An 18,992-nucleotide genomic window follows, 5' to 3' on the forward strand; every position below is an offset into this window, starting at 1 on the left:
TAGAAGGATTTAAGTATTTTAATTCAACAAGTGAAATACAGAAAAACAGTAGCCATAAAACCACAGAGATGGTAAATGAAATAATAACAGAAAAATGTTTTTAATTTATACTATTTTAACTTCCTTCATCATCACTTAAATTTCATTCATTACATTAGTATAATACCTCATCTCAGCATCTACAGTTTTAACAAAGGCTTGAAAAGTTTTTTGTTCAGAAACAGATGCCGGTCTGACAGAAACACATTTGAAAATATTCTTTTTCTGGTCATAGTTTCCAACACACCTATGAACTCGGCCTCTAATCAGTCTTGGAAGTTCACGATCCTGTTTTTTAAAAAATAAATATCGATAAAGTTATTTACGATTCTATTTGAATTTCAATTTTTAAAACTAATAATATCATCAACTAAATATGAATCACCCCAAAGTGCTATAATTCCCTTACCTAATTTAGAGCCCCAGTGTTGACAAGATCATAATAGCTAGGGAGAAATTGATACCCTCCACAGAAGAAAGCCCTTCACACTTGGGTAGGGCTTCTTAAAGGTGAGTGAGCTGCTGCTTCTTTAAAAAAAAAAAACTGGAATAATTCCCAATATAATGGCACATGAATATTCACTTCTATAAGACTGTTACTTTCAACAGATGGCACACTAGGTAGTTCAGACCAACTTTCCTACTAAAGCCAACTAGAATAGCTAGATGGAATATTTATTTTAAAATTTCCTCAGAGAGATACCAAAGACAGTGAGGAATTACAAAGACCCCCATCTGGGAGAGGAAAGCAGTCCAGAATGAGGCCTGATATCTGGGGAGGCTTTCCCTGCTGAGGTATCTGCCAATTATAGTCAAGGTAGTTTGAGAGTCTAAGGAACTGAGCAGAGCTTCTGCCAGGCACATATGGCTAGGAGGAAAAATGGAGACCAAAGCCCCTCAAAGAAAAGAGATTCTGAAAAAAATGTGACAATGAATGTGTATATGTCCATGTATGACTGAAAAATTGTACTGAACACTGGAATTTGACACAACACTGTAAAATGATTATGAATCAATAAAAATGTAAAAAAAAAAAGAAAAAAAAAAGAGATTCTGATAATCACACCACCTCCCCCCCCGGGGCTTAGTGTTGGGAGACTCAAAAGGGCTATGCACTATTGGCACTAGTAAATCAGAAAAAGTATTCTGGGTTTGCTCTCACTAAGCAGTCATAAAAAGCACTAACTATCAGAGAAAATGCTGGTAGTTACTAAAAGGACTATACTATGGTAAAGATTTTCTGTTTCTCAAAAGCCACTCTTAAGACTGAAAAAGCTAACCATGGAGTATGAGAAGATATTTGCAATACACATAATAGACAAAGAATTGTACCCAGAATAGTTTTCTCAAAAACTCCTATGAGTCAATACGGAAAACACAAATAATTCAACAGAAAAAAATTATCAGAGGTCTGAACAGATTTTTCAAGAGAAGATATCTAAATGGACAGTAAACATCAAAAGTGCTGAACCTTCTCAGTCACCAGAGTTGGAGAGAAATGAGATAGCAGTACACTTACCCACTAGAATGGTTAAAATAAAAAAGACTGACAGTACCAAATGTTGATAAGAATGCAGAGAAGGTACAACTCTCCTACACTGATTGTGAGTGTGTCAACTGGTAAAACCCTTTGGAAAATCCTTTGGCAATAATTACCTTATTAAAACATATAGATGCACTATGATCCAGCATTTTTTATATTTACTTCTAGGTATATACCCAACAGAAAGGCATGCATGTGCACAAAAGACATATAGAAGAATGTTCACAGAGCATTATTCATAATAAAAAATCAAGAAACAACCAAGAGGCCCACCAACAGCAGAACAGAAAACTAAATTGTGACATATTCATACAGCAGAATATTGTACATAGAAATATATAAATAAATAAATTATAGCCAGAGAGATGAATCTTATAAACACTGTGTTGACTAAAAGAAACCAGACATAAAAGAAGACATTTCATATGATATTATTTATATATAAGTTCAAAAATAGGCAGAATTAATTGATGATTTTAAAAGTCATGATGATGGTTAATTTTAGGCAAGAAATAGGAGGTAATGACTTGGAAGAGGCACAGAGATGTACAGGGTGACAGCAATGTTCTATTTTTATCCTTGCTACTGTTCACTTTGTGATACTCCATAGAATTGTACAGTTATGATTTGTGTACTTTTCTGTATATGTTATACTTCAATTAAAAAGTTTTTTAAAAAATTTAGACTAGAGAAAAAAGTAAAATAATAAAATTTAAAAATTAGCATTCAAGATATTATAGAAATTAATGACATTACTACTTCTTGATCATCTGCTATGTGTCAGACGCTATACATTCATATGTTTTATCATCTAATCTCCATAACAAATTTTCAAAGTAGGAATTAGTCTCTCCATTTGACAGATTAAAAAACTGATGCTCAGAAGGTTTAAGCAGCTCACTCAAGATCATAAAGCTAATAAATGGTGGAGTACAAACTGGAATCCAAGTGTGATTTCAGAATTAACGCCAAACTCTTTTACAAAGTATGGAAGTCTTATAAGGTCTCCAGCCTCCTTTGTCACCCCCAGCTTCCTTTGTTACCAAGCCTCTTTGCTATGTTCCAGCCCATTCTCTCTGCCTTCTCTCAAGTTCAGAAGCACTACCCTTACCTCCCTCACTTACTAACTCTACACTCTGGTAATTATAAACTACTTGCTGTTTCCTGAACAATCCAGGCTCTGTCTGAGCTTCATGCCTTTGTATATGCTGCTCCTTCGCCTTAGAATGCGTTCCTCCCTCCTCCTCCCTCGGTCCCAACACTTTGGCTTAATTTATTAGACCTTAAATATCTAAGATAAAATAGGTTAATGCATTCTTAAAAAACCTTACAGTGATCTGACCATCCTCCCTATCTACTTCTATAGCACTCTGAACACACCTCTGTCATATCATTTGTCATGCCACAGTGTAACATTTATATATCTTGTCTTTCTCCTGGGATTATAAACTCTTTGGGAGAGTCATTTACCACTTATATTCCACTTTGTATCCCTTGCAACTAGCACAGGGTAGGCTCTCCATATTAGCTGAACAAATAAACAACTTTAATATCAGAATTAAAATCAAACAAAATGTTGAAAGTACTACTCAGTTGTTAACAGAATTTTTACTACAGTGGAATTATAGCCTGCATTTGTATGGTTTTGTTGGCATAAGCCTTGCAAAGGATTCTTAAACAAATACTCACTATTTCATAAAATACACAAGGCAGAGTATTTTTCCCATCTCTCATAAGAAAAGTCTTTGAACAATATGGGCCAGGTGTGACAGCTGAATCGAGAACAGCTAAGCAAAATTGAAATAGAGGGGGAAAAAAATCAGTGCTGGTAAAATGCAAAGAAAATTTAACAAAGAGAAATTGGTATTTAAATAACCATTCCCACACCAACCTCTCAATAATAAGAAACCATTTTAAGAGAGAAAGATATTCCCTTTTTTAAGTTTTTAAAATTTGGGGGAGGGTAATTAGGTTTATTATTTATTTTTATTGTATTTATTTTTTAATGGAGGCACCGGGGATTGAACCCAGGATCTCATGCATGCTACGCACACACCCTGGCACTGAGTTATACCTCTCCCTCCAAAAGGGAAAGATATTTCCAAAACTGTTTTATTCTAAGGAAAACAAAATTTCTGGCCCTCTCCAACTTAGGATCAGGTTATTTGCCAAAGTTTATACAATTGACAATAGTTGGCCATCTGAAGCTTTTTTTCTTATAATGTGTTCTACAAGTTGGTTAAAACCTCAGACAAGTCTACTACATTATAACAAATAAAATACTCATGGATAACAAATAAACATCATGGTTTAATGGAAAAAACTGAAACAGAATCAGAAGTCATGCAATGGAGTCTCAATTCTGTAATTTACTAAGCTGAGCAAATTGTTTAACCTCTTTCAAATCCGCTTCATCTGTAAAATTCTGATAATTCATGTTTATCTCAAGAAATTATTATTATTCATTCCTTTCCATCTATTATATACTGATAGTGAACATTTGTTATTTTGAGGTCAGCCTCTATTCCCCTCATGATATCTAGATTTTCCTTTAGGAAATCTCTCCTATGCCATACTTAGCCATATGATCTGGATGGGATTTGTCCCACTCCCAGACACAGGAGTGACATAAGACTGATGTAAGCCAATCAGCATATCCCCTTCCCCAGCTACAGGGTTAAGGGTTGCAGTGATGGGCTTGTTATGCAGTTAGAAATAATGATATGCAAGGGGTCATTTGCTAGTTTCTGGGAAAGAGCAAGCAGAAGGAACTGTCAAAGAATGTGACAGTGTGGTATATGGAAAAATGTGTGGTATAGAGAATTTTGACAATCATCTTAATACCATAAAAGTCAGAAACTATTGGAGAGACCACAATTGGGGTCTCATGATCAAGCCAACACTGTGACAGAACAGAAAGATGGCTAAATATCAAAAACATAATACTGGATGAAAATGCAAACTCTATATTTTAAAACACATAAAATAGTAATTAAATAAATATAAATTTATGAAATCAAATATATATAGTAAAATTATAAAAACATGTAAAGATACCACACTGATTATCTCCAGAGAAGAAAACCAGATGCAGGTTTCAAGGATGTCTATAAAACAGGTATGTGGCTATTTATTATATTCTCTAGATTTTTCTGCATGTTTAGAATATTTCATAATTTAAATTACTTTAAATATTTTATTTAAACTGTGGAAAGAAGTGTGTTTTGAATCTCTGCCTCTTGTTTGTCTCTTCATTTGAAATAAAATCAAATTCCAGACACATTCTATAAAACTCTCCTCCCTTTTAAATATTTAGAAAACAGATTAATTGTAGGGTGTTTACACATATCAGTAAAGGATTCTTCACAAATGTTCTTTCAGAATATTTACTATAATTTACTTTACATATAACATTACTACTGGATTTAGTGTAACAGAGCAGAAAGAACACTCTATTGAGAATAAGGAGACTTGGGTTCTAGATCCATCTGTGCTGCTAATTAGCTTTGTGATTTCAGTCAAGTCTATTTTAAATATTTGCCCCATTTTTTCACCTACGTCAACGGTTGGGTTAGATTACTTGTAAGAATCCTCCCAGTTTTGACATTATGAATCAGAAGAATACTACCATGAATAACCAAACATGTCTTAAGTCACATAAATCAGTGACAGATCCAGGAACTGAAGAAAATCCTAATAAATCATAATCTCCTTTTGTAAAAATTTTATTTTTCTTTAAGATCCTCTAAGTATTCCTATTAACATACAAAACTGTTGTCCAAATGGTATTACTGAAGTATTTTCGAAGTACTACACCCACCTAATATTTCAAAAAGAAGTACGGTTTTCTGTGCATGTTCACGCCAGTACTTCATGCTTTCAATAACTGCAGATATAATTCTTAAAGAATTATCTTTTTCTTTAAACTTTAACTGATACAATGAGGTTTCCTTTTGAAAAAATAAAAACATAGCATTAGAAAAACCTGTCATTTTTTTCATCATATTCATTCACTTTCTATGTAAAGATTCTAAGTCCTTATACTACACAAATATGTGGGTAAAACAATTTACCTCAGATGGCTTATATGGAAAATACTTTTCTCTTATTAAAAAAAAACTGCTTACAGATGTATAGGCATAATCAACATAGGGTACTTAAGCACTCAAAGACCAACAACAGTAAGAAACTGTTATCATTCCAAGGCTGAAAGGAGAAGCGGAGGAAATAAAATGATCAAGCTTGTGAAAGCTGGACTCATGGAGGGGCTATATCATGCAGGGACACAGCTGCCGCCTGTGACACAGCATTTAATTAGGGAGGGAATGGGAAAATCCAACCTCTCTCCCTACCCTTTGATGTCCTGCCAGTGTCTTCCATTCCTACTGGCTAACCCCTAACAGAAGCCAGCTACGGGATCCCAGGACGATGCACTATGTAGGACCATTAGCCTTCCAGAACATAGAGAAGGGCAGAGGGTAAAGAATCTACTGGGCCAGGATGTGAGGAAGGGAACTGGGTATTTGTGCTAATCAAATAACATAGGCCATGGGAATAATTTCAAATGCTCTTATCTCTGTAACTTTCTAAATATATCACACATTTTTAATGTAAATACAAAATGTAAATAATTAATATTTAAAAGTTTACCTTCAGAGTGTTTTCTGCTGGAAAATCATCCAACTTCTTTTTCTTAAATTGATTTTGTTGAAAATTGGGCTTAAATGCCTGTAATGCACTGTTTTTGTCTAGACTTCTCATTGTGGAGCCAGATATTTTTGATGAATGTGTTTGTGTGAGTACTTTACTTTCTCTTTGGTGAGATAAGTTAGTCGATTCAGATACTCTTAATTGCTTCTGTTGTTGAGCTCCCAAATTCACTGGATAAGAATTTATTCCATTATCTGCCATTTTATTTGTTCTTTTGCACTGAGGCTTAAAATCATTTCTATCCCAAGTTTTAAAACTGGTATTTGTGTTGCCATCTTTGTAGCTGCAATAGTTTTTTTTTAAAAAAAATTAGTAATAGCGTTGTTTCTATATATATTTCTTAATTAAAAGAAAATTATTATTGAAAATGTGCATTTATATGATAATTTGTGGTTTATAAACTACTTTGTAACTACTGACTAGTTAGAAATTCCAAATATACAATCACAACAACCCTACAATACATTATACTCTCTTTTCAAGTGAGGAAACTGAGCCTTAATGAGGAAGTAACTTGCCCAAGGTCATATAACTAGTTACTGACAATTCAAAACCCAGGGAATCCTAGTCTCCCAACTCAAAGTCCAGTGCCAGAGAGTATGTTTTTAAACTATACAAGCCTTTGTATGACAGTGGTTGTCTCAGAGTAGTAAAATTTTGAAAACTTTGCCTCCTTCTTCATACATTTATTTTTTTTCATTTTCTACAATGTAAAATTTTCAAAAGTTAAGCTATGGCTTGATATTATAATGTCAGTGATTTTAAGTCACAAGGAAAATAGAGGCAATGTGGATACCTATTTGTACTTTTACTCTGTAGCTTAAAAGTCCTACTTAGGAGTAGTAGGAAAGCAAGTAACAGCTCATTAAGTTGTAGTAAAATATAAAGAAGTCAGTCAAAAGTTGATATATAGATATTTTAGAATTTTTAAAAAAATTCATACTGTAATCTTTTAAAATAACTATTGTTATAACATTCTGAAAATAATAAAAGTAACATGTCTAAAAATGGGCAAGACTGTAAATTGTCTGCTAAACTCTATTACAGGAGGAGTGAGAATAGAAATGTCTTGGAAATTAGAAGAATGCTCTTCTCTGGAAAAGCCAAAATCATCTAGAAAAAGGAAGATGCTGGCGTGGAAAAGCACAGTGATACAAAAGGAAAGACAACATGGTAATTATAAAAGAAAGAAACTAAAATTGCCTTCTCCTTCATCAAATGCCTGTGAGGACATGAAAGCCTCTGGTTTCAGAGCATGTAAGCTAACATTGTCCAGCAATTACCAAGGAGCTTAAAGATCTTAATAGGGCAGAAGTACAACATTCAACTGTGGCTCAGAAGAACTGCAACAAGGATAGGAGTGTCAAGACGGTGTTCCAGAGGCCAAGAATGAAAGAGAAGACTCCTCATATCTTTGGCCATCCTGAACAAGGTAAAGGGGATGTAAAAGATCCAAAATTTAGTTATATGAATATTGGAGGGGGGTCCTGCCAGCTCCTTCTATGAGTTACTCACTTAAATTATACATTATCTTACATTATTTAACTTTCACAATAGATCCATATAAGAAGAATTGTTGAAAAACATTAGGCGCTGTAAGAGAACAATTCTGAGTAAATAAGGGTAAGTACTAGGGTAAGACTGAGCATTCTATTTGGTTTTCAATTTCTAAATATATTCAATATTTAGATATACTTATTCCTGACTCTTTACCTATTATCAATTAGATCATTAATGATCCACAGCAAAATCATAAATTCATGGTGATAAATACTGGCAGAAACTTCATTATAACACAGAGTAGTCTTTGAAAACATAATCACTGCCTAAATTACCTATTTTTAAATTTTTATATGGCATGTTCTCTTAACTTCTATAGAACATAGTAATATCACTATAGTTATTAATTATAGAAATTTTCTAAATGCAATTCTGTCTAAGAAAAGAGAAGAGATTAGAGGAGGAGAGAAGGGAGTAAAGGAGGGGATGGGAAGGAGAAGGAACAGAATAAGAAGAAATCTTAAGTAGACTCACCTCCCACCACTCTTACTTCTTTCAGTATTTGATTGAATAGATTTCGACACAAACTCTTGACTTCTCAAGGGATGAGAAACTGAATATATTTGCCTTTCAAGGAAATATGTCTTATTAACTATTAATAATTTGTTCCCAGATTCAAAAATATAAAATATAAAACATACATAGAAGAATAACATGTCAGTAACAGACATACAGATTCATTGGTATAAATTTTCCACATACCCTGTGTTCATTGTTTTCGTTAAAGGAGGCAACTCTGGATTCATAGCTTCCCAGGCCCAATCTCAAAAGATATAAGTAACACAGGTAAGAGTAAGGTAGGCAGCATTTTTTGGAAATAATTCTTTCATATTTATTTAATTTGCAGGGGGGAGGCAGTTGAAAGCTTGAAGGTGAAAAGAACTTAAATATATGGACATGTTCTTCAACAGTACCTTGTTGTGGAATTTATCACAGCCTGCCTTATTACTTTTCTTGAATGTCTTCCCTGTTGTATTTTAAGCAAGGTAATAGTTTAATCTGTATCTCTTCCACAATCAATCCCGGTATAGCACCTTGTGTTTTTCATCAATTCTTATTCTTACTATGTGTCATACATTCTGATATTCTCTACTGTATTCTATTCTACTTTATTCTCTTTTATTTCTTTTTTTAAAAGACTGATTATTTCCCAACCTACTAATGGATCAAGACAAAAATGTGGAAAACAGTGGCCTAGTCCTATTTCTTACCCAATATAAGAATCCTATTATATCTCTGACAGACAGTAATCCTGCTCAGAGCTTGAAGAGTTCAGTACTTCAGGAGGACACACACTTCCCTAAGCAGCAAGTCACATTTTTATTTTTCAAGATCATCCATCATTCATGCTACTTATAAAAAGTAGTTTAAATAGTGGAGAGTTTTTTAAATAGCAAAAGATGATCAGATAAATGCCTAAACGCATATCCATGTGAATTTTTTATGTTCTCCATAAAAATGAGAATAATATGAAATTCATACTTTCAATTCCTCAAGTGTGGAAGAAAACAAAAATAATTATAGATTTGAAAGCAGGTTAAGGTCTATGGTTACACACTGGATAAAATTAACAATACAAGTATTGACATATAAAGGGATTTTAAAATTCTAGTTGCATAAATCCTAGTAAAGCTTTTTTAAGTGTGCCCCCAAAGTGAAAATGTATATAACCAGCATGTACCAAGTATATTTCAGAATAGCTGCCTGTCCATGCCTTCTTCCAGAGAGAAGTAAAAAGTAAGCAAACATTAAGACCTCCCAGCACAAACCACCACAGCTAATTGTTTCAGAGATAAGAGGCCTACCCATAAAGCTAAACCAGAATTTCAATGATCTTACTTAAAAATATGAGCGAAAGCAGAGGCTGTCTCTAGAATTTGAATCAAGAGAAACAGAGGGCAGCCAATGATGGGCTCTGAGAACTAGCACTAAAAGGTTATGTTAACAGCCAGCAAGGGCAATTTAGCTCATGTGCTAGTCGAAGCTATAAGGAAGTCAACTGGATGAAGGAGTAAAAAACCAAAAAAATGAAGAAAGGCAAAAATGACATTAGAGAAAAAAGACCACGGCCAAGCAGAGAAATTCCTGGGCTTCTGCCCTTCCTAAGGTCTACTTCCTTCCACTTTTCCCATGTTCCCATTCACACTTATCCCTATTCCTGAAGTAATTTGAGTTTCTCCATTCTTTACCACCAAATGTTTAAGTCACAATACCTACATGTTTTGAAAAAGAAAAAAATCTTTACAATATAGATTACTGCTTCATTAGAACAAAGACTCCATATTTAAGATACTCCATTTAAATGCTGAGACATCCTTGTAGACAAGGAAACTCAAACTACTACACTAGTCTGCTCAGAAAGAGCAAAGTAATCCTTTTAATTGGATAGCGGAAAGAAGAAAAATAATAAAGTTTCTACTTCCATTATAATAAAATAGAAATGGTAATTTTCTAGAGTCTTATTTCTTATTTTCTGAAAATTTTAACTTGTTTTCTTACCTGTTGGTAGAGGAGGGAAATCATAACTGTCAGAAGCAATACTGATACCTGGATCATTTTTAAGTGGATTGGATGTTAATGGCTGTCTATTCCTCTTTTTCTGATTGAACAATGGTACAGGCAAACAGCCTAAATTATATATGTCAATAAATTATTACATAATAGGAAAATAGTCAAATCTAGTTATAGAATAATTACTAGTATATAATAATACACAGCTTGAATTTGTCTACTTCTATACATTAATTTTATATTTACTACAGATATATTTCTATATATTTGGATTTATTTTTACATTCTTAAGATCCCAAATAGCCCTCCTTGCCACTACAAACTCCTTTCTTGTTCTGTGTTAAGACTGCTTTAATTTGTCTTGAGTAATTCCCATCTCCTCCTTCATCCCCCAAACCTTTCCAAATCTACTTTTTGTTCTGTTACTTTCCTCCTGTGCTTGCTTATCACCATATCAACTGGAGGGGACCCGTCAAGTACACCAGAGGGAAGGGAGAACCAAAATCTGACCCATGCTTTCCAAAACCCTAACCACTCTCTGGACCATGGGAGCACACCCTTTAAGGCCATGGTTCTCAAACTTTAGTTTGACCAAAATTTATCTGGAATTATGTTTAACATACCAGTTCCTAGACCCCACTCTCATAGATTTTATTTCCAGAGATATGCTTTGAAAGCCAAATTGCTGCAGTTTCAACAAGAACTTCAGGTGTCTGTACTGCATATTTTCTGTGAATCATTTTGAGAATGACTTAGAGTAATAATAATGAATTTAAATGAGAACAGATACTACTCCTGGGATCGCAAGTCTAGTCAAAAGTCAGAATTTATAAACTCTAAAGCTAGAAGGGCTCTAAGTGGAAAAAGAGGTCCCACAAGTTTGCACATTGTACAGTGAAAGAGTACAATGTCTCAGTACTCTCAGTCCAGAGCTATCTTGCCACTATACCATACTCTAGTTGGTTCATCCACACTTTCACTACAGGAGAATATAGACTCTGTGATGGCTGTATGATGAAAGGCTGGGAAAACGATGTGGACTCTGGAGTCAAACTATCTAGGCTTGAAATATAACTTCAAAGCAGGTCTAAATTACAATTTTAAAGTCCAAATGACGGCTATTTCCTTAAACTTATTGTGCCAATACGACATATACTGAGAGGCAGAATAAGATAGTGATCAAAAGAATAGGAGTCAAATTCAAATCCTGGTTCTTCTACTTCATAAAATTATTTATTTACCCTCTTTGTGCCTTTGTTTCTCATCTAGAAAGCAAGGATGACAATAACTCTCTCAGAGTTAAATAAATGAATACATATCATTAAATGCCCAGAATACAGTATAGCCACCATAAACCATAGCTATTATTATCTTCATTCTGCATTATCATCATTCCCCTGATTCTCTTCATTCTTGCCCTCTGTCCTTATACTAATAAGCAGGAAAAGCAGAAATGGCAGGGGAAGCTGTTAGGAAGACAGAAGTAGCTCTGGAAATATTTTAAACAAGTCACAAATAAAAATTAAAGTATTATTAATTTCTTTATTTTCAGCTTAAAAGCACAGAACAACTTGTGAAGTACATGGGGATTGTAGAAAGAACACAAGAGTAACTCCAGGAAAATCTGATTTTACTTCCACCTAAGCCACTAACTGTTTTGTCTTGAGTAATTTATTTCCTTCGACCTAAAAAGTAGAGGCTAGACTATATGCTCACTCTTTTTAAAAGTTCCTTCCAAAATGTTGTATCTATATACTAGATAAGGTTTACATGGTATATACAAACTACAGAAAATTTTAAAATAAAAGTCAGTCAATACCTGCTGTACTTCGAGTTGAATTTTCATTTAGGTTTCTCTTCATTTCCTTCAATATCAAAGTCGATAACTCTTTCTTTGCACTTCAACCTTACAACATGAAGTTATTCGGCTAAACCTTCAAGGAGAGAAATTTGTAACTCATGTGCTATCAACGAGAAAACCAAATTCTCAGCCTGGAAGTTCCTGAAATTATGGATGAAAACTATGGTTTCAGACTTAATAATGTAAACACACTATAGTCTCTTGCTTTCTGAATAAGAATTTACAACATAACCCATTTTTCCAAATCTGTTGGAAATAAGACCAGTGTGGCTATAAGCTTGCCTCCTAAACATATGTGGATTTTCACAGAGTCTACGGAATTTATTTCAGAATCAAGGACCCACAATGAGAACAATTCTGGAAAATGGACTACAAACTGGCAAACAAACAAGGCCAGGGAGGAAACACATACAGTTGAAAGCCAATTAAGAATGTGTCCTGTGTCTCACTGTAGAACACTGTGCAGATCATCTGCTTTGGCCATTAGTTTGAGATCCCAGGATTATACAATACCAAAGCCTAAGGCCACACTTAATATGCAGAATAATTGTAATGATTAGTTTCCACAGCTTCTGTAACTTTAACAAGAGAAACAAGACTTTTTCTGTTTTTTTTCCTTTTACCACAGAATTTCTGCTGTAATTTTCTCCATGTTTAGTCTCTTATAGTCTAACTCCAATTAAATTCAGCACTCACCTGTTGTGTGAAAAGGTAAGATCACTTCTGCTCCCAGGTTCACTGCTCCATGAGACAAACAGACATGACCACCACTGAGTAATAATGCAGATCATACTGAGGTAAATACTAATTTCTAAATATTGTTTCTAGAAATAAAACTTGGGAATCATGAGGTCAGGGATTTCCTCTGTTTTGTTTCCAGGTCTTGGCCTTGATGGATACAGCAGTCTCTTTTGAAAATATTCTTGATGCCATTCTAGGAACCAAAGCAGAGGTCGGGCCACCTTTTCTTAGCCCAGAAACACCAACGCAGCTCACATCCTGAACCTAGAGGCGGCTGAGAGCTGTTAGTACGTTTTTGAGTCTCAGGCAAATAAAAATGCCGCATCCTCCCCTGGACCCCTGACCCTGGTGGGGCGGGGACCCTGAGCTGCCCTCTCCGCTTCGGCTTCTGACTGGATCCTAATCGCATTAACACGGGTGGCGGGGTCAGTGTGCAGAAAGTTTGCTCACTGCAAGTTTCTCGAAATAAATCTGACTCTGCCATTCAGCCGTCTCTGATCCGTCCTTTCTCTCCGATTCTAACACACACACACACACACACACACACACACACACACACACACACACACACAGCGCCCCCCGCCCCCCCAGACCGTTGCCTCAGATGGAGGCCACAGGGCCCACTTCAGCCCCTTGTGGGAAAACCTCCAGTCAGGGCTCCGGTTCTCTTCCAAAGATTTCTCCTGACCCCGGGCTCGAGGCAGGTTAGTAACTAAGGTCTACACAGATTCTTTCCCTTCTTGGCCCTCCTGCCAACCCGACACGCAACTGTAACCGTCAGGTTTCTCGTCTCCGTCAACCGTCGCTCCGTCAGGCCAACAGCAACCCACGCTGCCTTCCCGCCTCCGAAAAAGCGCGGGAATCACACCGTACGCATGCGCGCTCCGCCCACGCCTCCGGCTGCGCAGGCACAGGGCCGCTGACCGGTGAACAGCGAGGTGGCGTCGTACCTTCTGTGGACCGAGGGGAAGAGATGCCTGCCCCCTCTTCCCGGCACAGAAACGTGAACGCGCCTCCCCATGCGTTCACACACTGTGAGGTACGGGGCGCAGGGATGGCTCTAGCTCTTTGGAGTTTTGCCCAGAGAGGGACAAGCCTGTTCTCGTCACCTGTGGGGCCCTCTCGGACTCCACCCCAGCTTCGTCCGAAAATTGGGCCCAGGGCTAGTCCGCCAACCGCGTTCCTGCGCCCCAAGGTCATTTCTTAGGTTCTAGATATGCATTTGTAAGTGGCTGGTGGCAACCCGCAGTGTGCATAGAAGAGAATGGCTCAAAGGCCACAGGCCTCAGAGCCAGGTCATGGGGGTCTTGCTTGGTTAGGCTGAGTTTCTGCGTGAGGTCAAGCAGGCGGGGCACTGGAGGCGTCCGGAGGCCAGGAGAGCTGAGGCCTGGGTTTAGATGCCGGCCCCGCAACGCCGAGCGCGGTCGGGAGGGCAGGGCCAGTGATGCTGGGGCTCCGGGGAGGGAAAGCACGCGCCGCAGAGACCCAGGACCCCGGGGAGGGGAGGGGAGGGGCAGTGACTCCGGGCTCTGGCCCTCAGCTGCTGGACTGACCCTCCATGATCCTTTTACCTCTAGCAAGTTGCTTACCCCTTGTAAACCTGCATTTCCTTCCTCAGTAAAATAGCAACAATAAAATTGACTTAATCGCCCAAAAGTTATTAAAAGAGAAAATGAACAGTTCTGGCACATAGTAAATGTTCAGTAAATGTTAGCCCTTATTTAATAATAGTAGTTGTCTGGATTCAAGGATCATATTTTGTTGTTACCCTGTCTTCTGACGGTTTGAAGAGGAATAGGAGAAGGGAAGAGGTGCAGAGGGACCCAGAGATGAAGGGAAGGTTGTTAGTAAAGGCCTCAGACTGTTAGACCATGAGACATACTGGTAGTTTCGTTGAAGATTAGGTCAAATAAAAGAGAATGTTAGGAGATAGATCAGAGGTAGATTGAGACCAGATAATAGGAGACCTTGAATGCCAAATTAAGGAGTAAGTTTCAAGGACTGAGGTTTTCATTTAATTTGGAAAACACAAAACTTCACACAATAAAATTCTGATAAGATTTGTTAGTCTTCATGGTTCCAGAGAGATTTTTTTTAATGAGCAAAGCTCAGGGAAGCAGATTTTGACCTAATGTATATGTACATACATACATACACATGTACACAATACCCATCTACCCTTCAAAGTAGATTTCTCATTGAAAGAGAAAAACTTTAAACCCACTATGAGCAACATCCTGTGCTAAATCTGTTAGGACTGCAGACATAAGCAGCCTGGAGTCTTCGCTAGCAGTTTATAAACTTGTCTATTCAATCCCTATCTTGTTCCAGTTATCATTTATGTATTTCCACCTGGAAAGTTGGTCAGGATGAATGACAGCAATAGAGACACAGGAGAAGAAAAAAATGATTAGAGTAGTTTGCTTACATGACTGCTGGACAACCACATTATGTATGAGACACCTTATGCTTAATATTGGAGAGAAGACATTTTTTATCCCCCAATCAAACTGATTTGGAAACGACTGCACCTTAAATTTGTCTCCTACAAAATCTATTGGACAGCCATGACTGTGAAAAATTTATTCTCCTTTTGTTTCAAACTACATTATTTTACTAATAAATCAGGCACCGTTCTCCCCAGAAAATATTTGAAGTGCTGAAGTTATTAGGCTTAATTTTTTAAGTACTTCAAAACATTAAATATTCAACCTAAGAATGAGATAGTGACAACCAGAGAGGGTCCCACTTTGTATACTATCAGAACTAGACTAATAAAAACTTGTAGTTTTTGTAGGGCTCAAAAATTTAGTGTGCTTTGGGTAACAGGGAGTTAAAAATCTTTTGGAAGTTAACGTGGTATAAGAGTATGAAAAGCCTCTGTTGCTCTAGTTCTAAGGAAATGCTCTCCTTTTTTTTCTAATAAAGCTTTCCGCAGAAGACCAACTCTGTACACAATAAACAAGGTACGTTAAGACAGAATTACTACAATTCATTAACTCTCCAAAAAGTTATTCTTTTTGACGTGTAAGGGAAACTGTTTATGAATGTTAGATGTGCTTCAAAGTGCTGATGTGTTAACATTCCATAAAACAAGCCTTGAAATGCAAGTCATTTGTGCCAGCTACGAGGACATAGCTGAAGCAGCATTTCCAGCGAGACTAGGGCAAAGAGCAGAACTAACCACAAACTGGCAGAAAAGGGACAAAACAGTTGAGTGTTAATAATTCACCGTAGTTACTGCTTTTAAAACCAAAGTAACTAAACAACTATCATCTGTTTATGTTTGTTTTTGGCATCTCTAGACTGAGACATTCAGCGTCTGTGGGTAGGAAAGCAAAGGCTACAGGGACTTCTTCTGAAGTTAGAACGGTCATTTTAATGTGTAAACTTTGTATTATTTTACTTCCTTTATCTCTGCATTATAATCTCTTAAGGGAAGAACATAGGTGTTGGTTTCTTAAATATTTTGAAGCATCCACATTTTATATTTCCATCATGTGTTTTGTTTGTAAGCTTGTTTGTTTCCTGAGCACACTGTGATGACTGTTTTTTGTGAATTCGGAAAGAGCAAAATTAGAACTTTGACGCAAGCCAAAAATAACAGGGAGCACCCTACTGTTCTGTGAAAAACACTGGACTTAGATTGAGAAAACCTGATCCCAGGCCTAGTTTTCTTCTGGAAGCTCAGAAACTTTGACCAAGTTACTTAACCTCTTTTTCCTTTACCGCTGCAATGGGGATGTCAATACTTAAACCAGCCTATCTCATAGAGTGGATATATGAATAAGCTGAGATGACATCTGCAGAAAAACATTATAAATTAAACTTCTCTGCAGTTATAATGAGTTGCTCCTGTTGTACCCATTTCAATCTCCCATTACTAGCACATGGTATTTTCGAACTTGAACATATTTGACTTTCTGGGTGGTTGAGCATGAAATCAAATCAGATTTGGCTCAGAGTCATTTCTCCAAAGGGATGTAACCATCTTAGTACAGTTTTCTGGATAGTTTTCCCTCATTAGACCCCCATCCTGAGTAACACATTCCAGTGGAGAGTCTGCTGCCAGTGAATTAGGCTGTGTCCATATAAACTCGTATGATCTGGTGAATGTATGTAGCATGCCCCAAGACATTTTCAGACATTATAAAGTCTTGAAAATTACTTAACAGTTGTTTTTGGTTTACTATTGACGCAAAAAGTGAGGAAGATCCCTAAGGAAGTCAGCACAGCGTTACCAATAACTTCACGAGGAAGAAATTCAAGTATATTTCAAAGTAGCTTTTTAAGTTCCAGTGGTCATTGATTTGGTTCTTGTGTCTCTGATCATGAAAAAGCATTCTGAAAGAAAGGATGCTGATCCCAGAGGAGGTCTCTGAGAATCTGCCTTTGGCTGTTTATGGAGATGAAATTCAAATGCCCTCCGATGATAAAAAGGGCCTGGACTCATTTCAGAGGAGAAATGGTTTAAATGCAAGTGGAAATATAATATTGAATAGTAACATGCATACTATGGGCCACTTCTTTATTTTCATATTTTTGAGCATAAGAAAAGTAAAATCTATTTTTATTACTATGTAGGGTCCTGAATGCACCATTAGTGACATTTTAGCTAAAGAGAAAACAGAATTTTTGCATTAGTATGAAATGCTAATTTATGATTGCATTTTGACTCACCATTTGAGGGAGTTAGAAGTTAAAGTAAACAGCTGTATCTCTAGTTGATCTCTGCATATTTTAATCCAAATATGGTAAAGGGCAGGGCTACAGAAGGGAGTGTCCCTATAATAAACAGGGCTCAGAACTTGTAACAGAAAATCAAAATACACTCCACTCAAGAGAACCCTGTACTTTGCACTTTGGTTAAAGGTCTCATTTAGATTTAAATTCCTCAACTGCTTAAGAAATTAAATTTTCTTTGATCTCCTCCTTTCTGAATTGCAGAAATCAGATAAAACTACTCGATAAAATGACTTCTTGTCACGTTGCTGACGATCCTATAAAAAAGGTTGCTATCTTTGGAGGAACTCATGGGAATGAGCTAACAGGAGTATTTCTAGTTAAGCACTGGCTGGAGAACGGCACTGAGATTCAGAGAACGGGGCTGGAGGTAAAACCATTTATTACCAACCCAAGAGCTGTGAAGAGGTGCACCAGATATGTTGACTGTGACCTGAATCGAGTTTTTGATCCTGAAAATCTTGGGTAAGACTCTATTTTGTGTTGTGTGTGTGTACACGCACACGTGTGTGTATGTGTGTGTCTGAAAAGCAGTATGTGTGACAGCACATATGTATGTATTTGTGTATGCAGATGATACTCATGTTTGTATGTATAGTAGCTGTTGTGAATGGTCACTTTCACTTTTAATCATACTCCATTACGAATTACTCAGTTATCTAAACTGGGCATTCATGTGCTCTTTTATAAACTTTTTTAAACATCGAAATGTTCTTAACTGATTTTCTTTTTAAATGTATTCTATAGACTGAGACAACAAATAACACAGGTTTTTATTTTTAAACCTTATCTTTTAAGAAACAGATTTGATAGTCTTTTACATTGAATTAATGTTTGGCCACTATGCTTGGGTACATATTTGTTAGCTTTCTAGGTGATTCATTACTATATTTTTTGCAACTATGTTTATGATAATGCAGAAAGTTCTAGTTAAGAAAAGTGTAATATTTCAATTAATATTTGTGTAGTGAAAGAGTGAATAAATGCCCATCATCAGAAAATAGTAGACTACTCTGTGATCTGAAGAGTCGGTGTACTATCTTCAGTGTGGATCACTGAGACCTGAATTTTCTGAATTTAAATTACAGCTGATTTATGACATATTGCATACAAGATATGCAATCGTAACACTGTAGGGAAGTCCTTATGAATTATTTCTGCCTTTGTTTACGTCATAGCTGCTATATAGATTTACAGGCCTCTAAGTATTTGCTCTTCACCACTTCTTTCTTTCATGTGCCTCAAAATATTATTAAACACCTCCTCTTCACAGGGCTCTGTGCC

At 36.5% G+C, this 18,992-nt stretch overlaps 2 protein-coding genes across 16 annotated transcripts in view; one reads left to right on the plus strand and one right to left on the minus strand.

The window, feature by feature from the left end:
* On the minus strand, positions 1-13,821 carry LOC102536656 (spermatogenesis-associated protein 22). 10 transcript variants are annotated; one of them, XM_072940477.1, is made up of 10 exons: positions 13,735-13,801; positions 12,921-12,962; positions 12,183-12,297; positions 10,352-10,480; positions 8,555-8,615; positions 8,327-8,419; positions 6,233-6,575; positions 5,403-5,532; positions 3,272-3,369; positions 1-327 (listed from the first exon to the last, which is right to left on the minus strand). In XM_072940477.1, exons 3-10 carry the CDS (start codon positions 12,223-12,225, stop codon positions 136-138), a joined length of 1,089 nt encoding a protein of 362 aa, XP_072796578.1. In that variant the 5' UTR covers positions 12,226-12,297; positions 12,921-12,962; positions 13,735-13,801; the 3' UTR covers positions 1-135. The 10 variants fall into 10 exon arrangements, with proteins under 10 accessions (XP_072796578.1, XP_072796580.1, XP_072796577.1 ...); XM_072940479.1 differs by having other exon boundaries at positions 12,921-12,965; positions 13,735-13,791; XM_072940476.1 differs by lacking the exon at positions 13,735-13,801 and adding an exon at positions 13,611-13,723.
* LOC102537505 (aspartoacylase) overlaps positions 13,812-18,992 on the plus strand; it is a 20,853-nt gene continuing 15,672 nt past the window's right edge. For 2 of the 6 annotated variants that reach the window (XM_072940488.1, XM_072940489.1), the window contains exons 1-3: positions 13,812-14,004; positions 15,894-15,931; positions 17,913-18,173. In XM_072940488.1, the coding sequence (XP_072796589.1) occupies positions 17,938-18,173 (236 nt within the window). In that variant the 5' untranslated portion in view covers positions 13,812-14,004; positions 15,894-15,931; positions 17,913-17,937. Of the gene's footprint in view, positions 14,190-15,893; positions 15,932-17,912; positions 18,174-18,992 lie in introns of all 6 variants that reach the window. The other 4 variants (XR_012060249.1, XM_072940485.1, XM_072940487.1 and 1 more) reach the window with 3 other exon arrangements.

Source organism: Vicugna pacos, chromosome 16 (assembly GCF_048564905.1).
Source record: "Vicugna pacos chromosome 16, VicPac4, whole genome shotgun sequence".
NCBI lineage: Eukaryota > Metazoa > Chordata > Mammalia > Artiodactyla > Camelidae > Vicugna > Vicugna pacos.

What these genes read in the sequence shown, in the direction of transcription:
- LOC102536656 (XM_072940481.1), bottom strand. Translation starts at nt 12,225, where the DNA reads ATGAAGAGAAACCTAAATGAAAATTCAACTCGAAGTACAGCAG. An exon ending in AGAAGTAAGAGTGGTGGGAG is followed by an intron (nt 6,576 to 8,326) that starts GTGAGTCTACTT and finishes AAACTATTGCAG; the next exon opens with CTACAAAGATGGCAACACAA. An exon ending in ACTTCTTTTTGAAATATTAG is followed by an intron (nt 3,370 to 5,402) that starts GTGGGTGTAGTA and finishes AATTTTGCTTAG; the next exon opens with CTGTTCTCGATTCAGCTGTC.